The following is a 10,810-nucleotide window of genomic DNA, read 5'->3' on the forward strand; positions in this document are numbered from 1 at the left end:
TACATACACTTATGCACTATACTAATCATACAAAATTTAAATGCTAAATTTTAAAATTTTAAATGTAAATTTAAAAGTATAAATCTATCAATATATATAAATCTATACTATTATTAAAGACAAAATTCTCCTTTCTTACTTTCCCACCCAAACAATAAAAAAGGGAAAAAAAATTACCAATTAATAATACTAATAATGATTAGTAAAAACGTTAGTAGTAAAATAGAAAAAAAAAATCCTTAATTCACAAAAAATAGAAAAAGAAATGGAATTCATTGATTAATTAATACTAACAATAATCAGTAAAAAATTTTGTGGTAAAATAGGAAAATAAAAAAAGATCCTTAATTCACTAAAAATAGAAATATAAATGGATTTTACTGATTATTACTAATAATAATAATAATCAGTAAAATAGGAAAATAATAAAAGAGTCTTAATTCAATGAAAATGGTAAAAAGAAACGGAAAATTGTGAAGAAAAAAAAAAGGCCAAAATAAGGATGACAGTAAAAAAAAAAAAAATCCTACTAGAAATTGAAAAATAAAAAAGATTCTTAATTCACGAAAAATAGAAAAGAAAACAAAATTTACTGATTAATTAATACTAATAATAATCATTAAAAAAAGTTAGCAGTAAAATAGGAAAATGAAAAAGGATCCTTAATTCACCAAAAATCTATACTAATTAAAAACACAATCATCATTTCTTACTTTCTCGCCCAAACAATAAAAAAAGGGGAACAAATTACCAATTAATAATACTAATAATAATTACCGCTAGTTTGTTTGTTTTGAATTAAAGCACTACATTCTTCACTTACTGCTACTGTCTCACAATCTTCAGCTCTCCTCTTGTTGGATAAAATCTCTTTCAAAAACTTAGCATACGAAGGGATCTCGGTGATTGCATCTAGCAAAGGAATGGAGATATCCAGTTGCTTGATCAAACTGAAAAATTTTGCTCTTCTCTCCTCTTCCCTAGATTTCTTGAATTTTTGTGGGAAGGGTAGAGGTTGTGTATGCTTCTTCACGAGCTCAATTTCTTGTATCTCATCTTCCTTGTCTTGGGCAACAACATCTTCATTTACTTTCTCATTCTCACCTCCCAGATTCCTGTTGACAGTTTGCTCACTGTTGGGATACGGTGGATCCAGTATTTGCTTTCCACTCCTAGTAGTTATGGCATTCATGTGCTCTCTTGGATTTCGGTGGAAGCAGGCAACTTACCTGTGACTTTAGTACTCGATGTAGAAGCTTGATTTGCTAACTGATTTTCTAACATCTTTTGGTGAGCACTTATCTGATCTGTCCTCTCTGTAAGTTGTACATGACCTTTAAGAAACTTTTCCAACAATGCTTCCACATTTGACGAGGCCGGTGCTTCCACATTAGGCTTAGGTTGATTTACTGGAGCTTGATATCCTTAGTTTTGCCTGAACTGTTGCGGAGGACCCCCTCTAAAATTTTGCTGTCCCTGAAATCCTGGTGGTTGAACTCTATTACTCAAGTGTTGGGGATTAGTTTCCCCAGATGGATTACTCCAAGAGAAACCAGGATGGTTCCTTTGTGCATTTGGGTTATAGGTTCCTTGTTGTTGGAATGCCGGTTGTATCCTACCATACCCTATCACATCAACTTGTTCCATTGTGGCTTGAGAATCTACACCAAGACACTCCTCTGAATTGTGCTCTCTTCCACAAAGCTCACACATCATTATAGGTGTTGGAGGAGTAGAAGATGTAGAAACATTACCTGGAGTTTGATTCTTGATAGCAATCTGAGCCAACTGTTGAACTAAAGTAGCCACATTATCAAACTTAGCCGATAGAGCTGATATTTGATCAACATCATTCACACCTCCCACCAATTTCTAGGAAGATCACTCTGAGTACCAAGTTGTTCCATTCATCGCAACCTTTTCCAATAGTTCTTCAGCTTGATTTGGCTCTAGGACTGTAAATGATCCCCCCGATGAAGCATCAACTAGGATTTTTGAATTATCCAATAATTCCTCATAGAAAGCCATCATTAAGTCCCAACTCTGAATACCATGATGAGGGCATTGTCTCCTCATCTCTTTGAAACTCTCCCATGACTTTGCCAAAGACTTACCACCCAACTGTCTGAAATTCTGAATTGATCTCCTCATTTTCTGAGTCTTGGATATGGGATAAAATCTCTTAAGAAACTCTCTGTGCAACTGATTCCAATTTGCAAAATGGTTCACCGGATAAGAGGCAAGCCAACTGCTAGCTTTATCTCTTACAGTGAAAGGAAAGAGGCGAAGCTTAATAGCCTCACTCAGGACTTCATTAATTTTGAAAGTGCTGCAGATCCTCGATCAGAAATTTTGCAATGTGAGCATTAGGGTCTTCTGTTGGTGACCCACCAAAAGAATCTGAAGCAGCCATCTGAATAATAGATGGTTTGATTTCAAAGTTATTAGCATCAACCCTGGCACATTGATACACTAGTACAGAATTGCAGATAGGCAACCATTGTAATAGACAATAGGCGACCATTGTACAATGGTCGCCTATGAGAGGCTCGCGGAAAGGCATCGACTTTACGCGACCATTTTGAAATGGTCGCGCATTGTCGGTAATACGCGACCATTCTTGACCAAGAATGGTCGCGTATTGTACTTTTTTTTAATTCTAAGTTAATACGCGACCATTTGATCCTAGAAACGGTCGCGTATTCTTTTTTTATTTTTTATTAATAAGTCATCCGCGACCATTTTGATCTAGGAATGGTCGCGGATGACTTATTTTTTGTTTTTTTTTATATTTAATTTATTTTAATTAAAAGCTCTAAATTTTTTTTATAATCCTTGTACCTGTTACAGCTTAAAATCCATATCAATAGTACTCCACAATACAATTTATCTATCAACAACACTATCATCATACTCATCAAACTAAACGCAATACTTTTAACATAATGCAAATACTATCATCAGAACAAAATAATACTTAAAATCCTCATACTTTAATACAATAATACATTGCATAGTAAGCTGTTTTTTTTTTTTAATATTTACAACCAATAATTAAAGGATAGTTACAAAATGAGGGTAACAATAACCATAAAGATTACTTCATCTACTTTGCATTTCAAGGTCACGATAGTGATGCCACTTTTTGTATCTTTGATGTACTAGTAGCACGGGTCTAAGCCGGGGGGGGGGGGGGGGGGGGGGGGGGGCAATAGTGCAGTTTAAACAGCAGCAGCCCCTTAGATCAGTCAAGCACTCCGTACAGCATCTGAGCAACACTCGTCAAATGTTAACGAGTGAAATAAGGAAATTACGGTCTGCATAATATGTCTTTTATGTAGCTATGCAACTTCAATTAATAGATGTGTGCACTTACAGGAAAAGCAGGTTGCAGTCTATGTTTGCACAGTATATATAAAATGTTTTTCAGGACTGGACATTTTAGTTCTTTCCTTCTTTTTTCAAAGTATACAAAATTTCATCTTTCTATCATCAGCCAGCTAAAAGCTATTATTAGGTGGAAATTAAAGCATGAAACTCATCAAATAAGTAATAAAAGCCTTAGCTTTCCCTTCCCAGCTTGCTTCTTTATCAAGATTTTAACCAAAATTTATATCATTTGAATTTGAATAACCTGGCCTGATGTGTTAGATAATAATGTTAAGACTAACACAAACTGTAGTAAACGAGTAACCTGCCTCGTTACAGCGGAAGCTTTAGGATCGTCCAAATATCCCCAGCCATAGTCGTTGGTATTGCCACGAGATGGTAAACCTGCAGAATAAAGGTTAGTGTCGTTTTGTCTACCACTTCTCTCCCGAATACGTGATGGTACGTGTCCTGAACTCGAGAGCTGTGGGAGGACTATTTGCTTAGAAGCCTACATGCCATCAACATAGGCAGATATTCAGTTAAAGCTTAACTGAATATCCTGAGTTGCATAACAGATTAAGTCACTAATTGACTCAATCTCCTACTTGCACCACAACCACCCAATAATACAATATATTATAATATATTGTATTTAGGGAAAATACTTACATTCTCCCACTTGGTGCAAGTACTGGCACAACCTTCATTAAAGAACAAAATACAAGAACCATAGTAATACGTCATCTACTAATCAAGTGAGTAGTATCTACTATGATCACATGCATTTAAATTCTCTAACTTAGGTTCTTTATGAACAAACCCTACGTTTATTCTTAGTCCCTTAATGGATGTTTCTCAAAATATATTATGTGCACAACTGAAGGAAGAAACCATCCAAATTCACTGTATGATCTCCGAAATCTTAGAAGCATGCCTTAAGTAGAGATCTCTTAATATTAGCATAATGCTAACTATATTCTATGAGTTGTTTATAAGTTAACATAAACACTACCTCTAACGGCTAAGAGCTTGGAGTTGACACGTCTGTCACTCCCACTCATTAAGATAACCCAAAAGATAGTCAAGTCACAGAAACATTCCAATGACATAAACCATAAGGTCTAAGTCAATAATTTGGAATCTTAAACATACACCAACTTCCCAAATAATCTCAAGGTTCACCTCGAAATTAATTGAACACTACGAGTCTTATTATGTCTTACAAAATTGTTTTGAGCCTTACAAACCAAAAATGGCCCAGGATCAATTTTGAAGAAACTAAAGACTCTGTTAATTGCTAAAGAATTTATTAATTGGCAGTGCACCACAAGTTAAATGTTTTCGTTCTAATAAATTCATTAATATTGTTACAACATTTTCATAAATATGTTGTACAACCAAACGTTCAATGAAATGAACTTATGAATTATAAGAACAAAATACTAAATTAATACTTGTGGAAACTTTTGGACTTATTGCTAGACACACAATCCAATTTGGAATGTATGAAAACAACTAAATCCATCAGCTTTAGTGGAGTATCTTAATGATCTTTTCTAAATGATCACTCCCACTGATTAAGATATTCTTTAGCCAAATTAATGATATAACACTCATAATTGATTTGACCAACTAAATAATGAAGATATAATTCTCCACCATTAGTTGGGCATACTAAATAATCAATATTTGGTTCTAATTATAGTCCAACTAAATGAATAATTAATGAGGACATGATTCTCCACCATAGTTGGACATACTAAAATAATAAAATACGCCTTCCAAAACCAACTTGGAATTCGGCTAAGAAGATATATTTTATTATTGGAATCCATAAGAGGTATATCATACCACGCAACTTACTATAGTTAGTCCAAATAACCAAGTAAGCTTCGTGAAAAATAATTAATAAAAGGTGTATCTAAATTTTGGAAAGTGACTAAATACATGTTTTGCCAATGCAAACCATGAAACTTAGAATTATAATTGAACTAAATTTATAAATTCTAAGAAATTGGGATAAAGTTATTATCTAATGGGTTGATGAATTTATTGACATAAAACTTGCCTGTGGGCTAAAGTTTTAATTCTATTAAATTCAATTAAACACTTATGATAGTATTTTATCTCAATTACTAAATAGTCAGAAGAATCTAGTGACATAAAACTTGCCTGTGGGCTAAAGTTCTACTCAATTAGATCCAACTGAAATTTTATGATGAAACAAGTAGCAAATGAGTTGAAGAATCAAGTGACATAAAACTTGCCTGTGGGCTAAAGTTTCAATTCAATTAGATTCATTACAACCATACAATTATCAAATAGGTTGAAGAATCAAGTGACATAAAACTTGCCTGTAGGCTGAAGCTTTAATTCAATTAGATTCATTACAACCATTATGACGAAAAAACTTAAGAGATCATGTTCCTTATCTTAATCCCTGTGGGCAAATTAAGATATATGACCTAAAGTTTACATCATAAAATTAAGCTTCATGATAGAGGTGAATCTTTATTCCTATCATCACTGATAAACCTACTAAACTACATTCCGATACATAATTGTCTGTGGGCTAAATTATGATCATAGTTCAGTATTTCATCCTAATTAATCATACAAATATAACGAAATTGCCTGTGGGCTAAATTCCATCATATTACATACAATTAATCACAATTGATATGTCTAAAACTTTATATGACCCTAACATCTCATTATATAATTTTAACTGATTAAGGATGTTGTGGCTACTCCCCAACTAATTAAAATTATAAGATCACTAGACATTTATCAAATTTTATGTGACCCAACAACTCAATATATAATTTTAACTAATTAAGGATGTCGTGGCTACTCCCCAACTAATTAAAATTATAGGACCACTAGGCATTTATCATTGCCATCTTTATGTGATTTGAACTTTAGACAATTTTTAGTAAATTAAAGATGCTGTGGCTACTCTTTAATTAATCTAGAAATTGTAATCACTTGGCAAAGGGGAAGTTAAAGCCTAACAAACGAATTAAACCAACACATGATAGCCAATTATTAGGTATACTCCCAGGAAAGTTGGTCGAGACGAAGCTCGGTTAAATACCAACTCCTTAGACAGAGTAGCGTCGCAAGGGGACTAGTAGCAACAAGGCTTTTAAGCCAGGGCCATAGAACTAGTATTCCTCCCCAAGAAACTTCCCTAAGTCATGTGTTCTCATGTTTGAAGTAAAATCGTTTGGGAGATCTATTCAATTGTAGATTCACTTATGGATAAGGCTTTAAATTGATGAACTAAATTAGCGGACTAAACGTGCTTAAATTCGGGCACTACCGCATCTAAAGTTTATGCATAGGTCCAACTTAATAAGGAACTAATATAATTCCATCCTAAAGTATGCATTTCTAAAGGCATAGTAAAATTGCATAATTTAAAAAAAATATATATATATATTATGCGGTGGACAAGTATGCATAAAATCAAACATTAAACCCATATATTCTAAATAAATTGCATAAATGAAAACAATTTTAATATGAGCAATAACCTCAAGTATACAATTAATATTCAAAACAAGTATGACTTCTAACCAAAAGAAATCCAAAATTTGAATAATAATATAATAGATATATACTTTGAAAGGTTAAAAACTAGCCCACGTGAAAATATTTTAATTGCATAAAATCAAATTTGTGAGAAGCAGGCTGAATTCACAAATATCAAGCCATAGTATATGTTTATTCGTAAATAAAAAACTCACAAATCCTAATGCATAATTAAACTTAATGTTATGCACTTAATGTGATTAAAGGCATAAAACAATCTAAAAGTATGAAAAAACATCAAATGTGTATTCAATTTTCCATACTTAACTAAATGTGGGCAATAACATCTAAAGTCATAATTCAAATACTAAATAAATTATGGGATAGATGTATAATAATGCCTAGAAAAGATGTTTTTCCAAAATTCTGAATTGATTAAAAAATCACTCTCCAAAACTCAATTAATAATATTATTAATGGCATAAAATTGCAAATAAACCAAAAGGGCAATAAATAGCCATTAACAATATTATTATGTTAATTTGGAGACTAAATATGAAAAAAAACAATAGTTAAAATTGTTAACCTTTAAATCATTTCGGATATGACTTCAAAATTTAATACAACTTAAGTCCGAAAAATAAATGCCACATAAATCTATTTGGAAACAATTCATGACTTAATAACATAAAAATAATGTTATCATTAATTAAAATATTAACAGTAATAAGGAGCATTATGATCATTGTTAACATTTATAATGACAAACATGGTCATACATATCTTAATGTTTCCATATTCTTAAGGATAAAATGTGACTAGTTCAAAATGGTTAACAGCTATAACAGTAGTTACCAATAATAATAAACTGTAATTAATAATTTGCGTACCTTAATGATGCAAACTGCATCTATCAATAGCACTAACAGCGATAGCGAAGAAAAATCTCCAAAATCTCCCATATTCACGGAGTGTTTAATTGAATCGCCCAATGGTACGCAACAGTTTATTGGTAAGAAAATGAAGTGACATGGGTAATCTTACCAATGTACTAAATATAGTAGATTACCATGAATTAATAATTATTATGAAAGGTAATAAATGAGATTAGCCCCTCAACTTAATATAACAATAATCATTAATGTAAATTAACAATAACCACAATAAATGTAAAACTGTAATTAAGGGATGCTAAATACTAATCTCAATTTACCACATAATAATTAATCAATACAGTAATAAGTCGGAGATTAAAATTAAGGTATAACCAAATTACCAAAAAAATGTAAAGGCAACATAACTATGTACATTGCTTACCATTAAAAAAATAGAATATTATTGTTAAGGCCCTTAAAACTATTAATAGATTAAAACATAATCAGCTTAAATAACAGTTATAATTCTTAATGGCCAAGACAATAATTATAATTCTTAATAGCTTCAAATGGTAATTGTAATCCTTAAACCCTTAATGACTCAAAATCACGCAATGATAATAATTATAGCACAAAATTGCTTAAGTCAGGCCCATGAACTTTAATGTCCCAAGTTAATTATAACATGAATGATAAATGCTCTAATATGGAAATAGATCCAAACATTATATTATCACCAACGATAAATACCGTTAACAAAATACGGTAGTTAGTAATAATTAAAACTTAATAAACATGTTATAAGAAAAATAAAAAAAATGTGCTACAATTATTATTAACATACCAATCAAAGGGGTGGAATCCATACTTAAACGACCCATATAGGTCCTAAATAGCTTGTTCAAAATAGGTTTTAAAAGTCCCAAGTGAAAAATAAGACTAAAATATGCTCAAATTAAATGAGAAACCAACAAGCTGTCTTAATAGGATATATTGTCCAAAATTAACCTAAGGATCCAAAAATTGAATGACATTTAATATAACGACTACGAATTAATAATATGCTATATCCAATCTTAATATATGCTTTTCTAAATGTACAATTATAATGAAATAATTTATGAATATACAAAGCATGATTGGATTTTTACAAATTAATATATTATTAACTCATAAATACTAAATAAATTGCAATAATTCAAGCAATTTAATATGCACATCAATATTAAATTAAGATTCAAGTAGCAAATTTAATACTTAATATTTGCTCAAAATTGAATAATAATTTAATTGTGAATATAATGCCAAAATTGAGAGAAAACTAAAAGGCATTAATACAACTCTCAATATTAAATTAGAATTCAAATAGCAAGTCAAAACTTAATGTTTTGCTCAAATGAATAATAATTTAATTGTGACAAGAATTTCTATAATGGCAATAATTCAATCACAAATAATGTCACAATTAATCTGAACTCAATTTGAAATTTTTAATGCCAAAATTAAAGAATAACTAAAGGACATTATTATTTCAAAATTAAACAATTACTAATATTTACCATTTGCTTAAACAATATAATTCACAATATTAATTAAGATAATATTAATATGGTAATATAAATCCTAATATAATTACCATTTATCAAAATTAATATGTAATTAAATATTAATATGGTAAATAAAAGAAATTGCACTTTAAATAGAGAAGGTACCGTAGACTCCTTCGTCTTCCTCCCTGAATCGTCGGAAAACCAACGAAGAAGCAGCGAAGATCGCAACTCTCTGTCACCTTCCAAAGAATCGCCCGGAAAATCAGGGAAGAAGACGCGAAGAAGCAGGGAACCCAGCGCACCTCCGCCTCTGTGCACGCCAACAACCGCTGGAAATTCGTGATTCGCCGACGCCGCCATCTCTTTCCGGATTTGAGTTGGCCAAAGCGCAGAGGATCAGAGAGGAAGTCTTTCATCTTTGCAGTTCGAGGATGATGCATCCACACGGTACCATCCATGTACTGAACCCCACTAGACTCACACGCCGACAGAATCAGGTCCAGCTCCGCCACTTTCAGCGCCACCGGCTTCTCCACCAAGACGTGCTTCTTCTTCCGCCCCGCCAGGACGGCCCACCGCACGTGGAGGCTGGTGGGGAGAGGGATGTAAACGGCGTCCACATCCGGATCATCCAGCACGGCATCGTAGCTGCCGTAAATTTTCACGGTGGCGGAGCACTCGGTCTCTGCGGCAAACGCTGCGGCCTTCTCCGCCGTGCAGCTGGCCACGGTGGAGATGGTGGCGTTCGGAGCCAGCGATATAGCCCCGGCCAGCTTGCGCGCTACGGTGGCACAGCCCAATATTCCGAAACGGATTTGCCTCTCGTTAGCCATTTTTCCCCGTCACGACCATTGCGAGTCCACGGTACTGACAAACCAAAAACAACAAAACTGGCAGTACATATCCGAAAAAAAAAAATTATGTACTGTAATATGCTTAGGCAAGCCTGGAATTTTGCATGGAATTATACATTTATACAGTTCGTTGCTTTTCCAGAAAACAAAAACAAATATATTTTCAAAATATATATTTGTTACCGATTAATCAACCAGGCAGAGATTTTTAGGGCTCTGATACCAAATATTAGATAATAATGTTAAGACTAACACAAACTGTAGTAAACGAGTAACCTGCCTCGTTACAGCGGAAGCTTTAGGATCGCCCAAATATCCCCAGCCATAGTCGTTGGTATTGCCACGAGATGGTAAACCTGCAGAATAAAGGTTAGTGTCGTTTTGTCTACCACTTCTCTCCCGAATACGTGATGGTACGTGTCCTGAACTCGAGAGCTGTGGGAGGACTATTTGCTTAGAAGCCTACATGTCATCAACATAGGCAGATATTCAGTTAAAGCTTAACTGAATATCCTGAGTTGCATAACAGATTAAGTCACTAATTGACTCAATCTCCTACTTGCACCACAACCACCCAATAATACAATATATTATAATATATTGTATTTAGGGAAAATACTTA

General features: G+C 33.0%; 1 protein-coding gene across 1 annotated transcript; it reads right to left on the reverse strand.

Annotated features, from left to right (window-relative positions):
* Positions 1 to 2,314: 2,314 nt before the first annotated feature.
* Positions 2,315 to 10,167, reverse strand: LOC109153998 (uncharacterized oxidoreductase At4g09670-like). The gene is made up of 2 exons (XM_019301885.1): positions 9,497 to 10,167; positions 2,315 to 2,456 (listed from the first exon to the last, which is right to left on the reverse strand). Exons 1-2 carry the CDS (start codon positions 10,165 to 10,167, stop codon positions 2,315 to 2,317), a joined length of 813 nt encoding a protein of 270 aa, XP_019157430.1.
* Positions 10,168 to 10,810: the final 643 nt, after the last annotated feature.

This window comes from Ipomoea nil, unplaced genomic scaffold (assembly GCF_001879475.1).
Source record: "Ipomoea nil cultivar Tokyo-kokei standard unplaced genomic scaffold, Asagao_1.1 scaffold2578, whole genome shotgun sequence".
Taxonomy (NCBI): Eukaryota; Viridiplantae; Streptophyta; class Magnoliopsida; order Solanales; family Convolvulaceae; genus Ipomoea; species Ipomoea nil.

Bases quoted from the DNA above. Each gene is read 5' to 3' on its own strand.
- LOC109153998 (XM_019301885.1), bottom strand. From the start codon at position 10,167: ATGGCTAACGAGAGGCAAATCCGTTTCGGAATATTGGGCTGTGCCACC. The intron at 2,457-9,496 runs GTACCTTCTCTA...TCAATGTGCCAG, and splicing joins GGAAGACGAAGGAGTCTACG to GGTTGATGCTAATAACTTTG.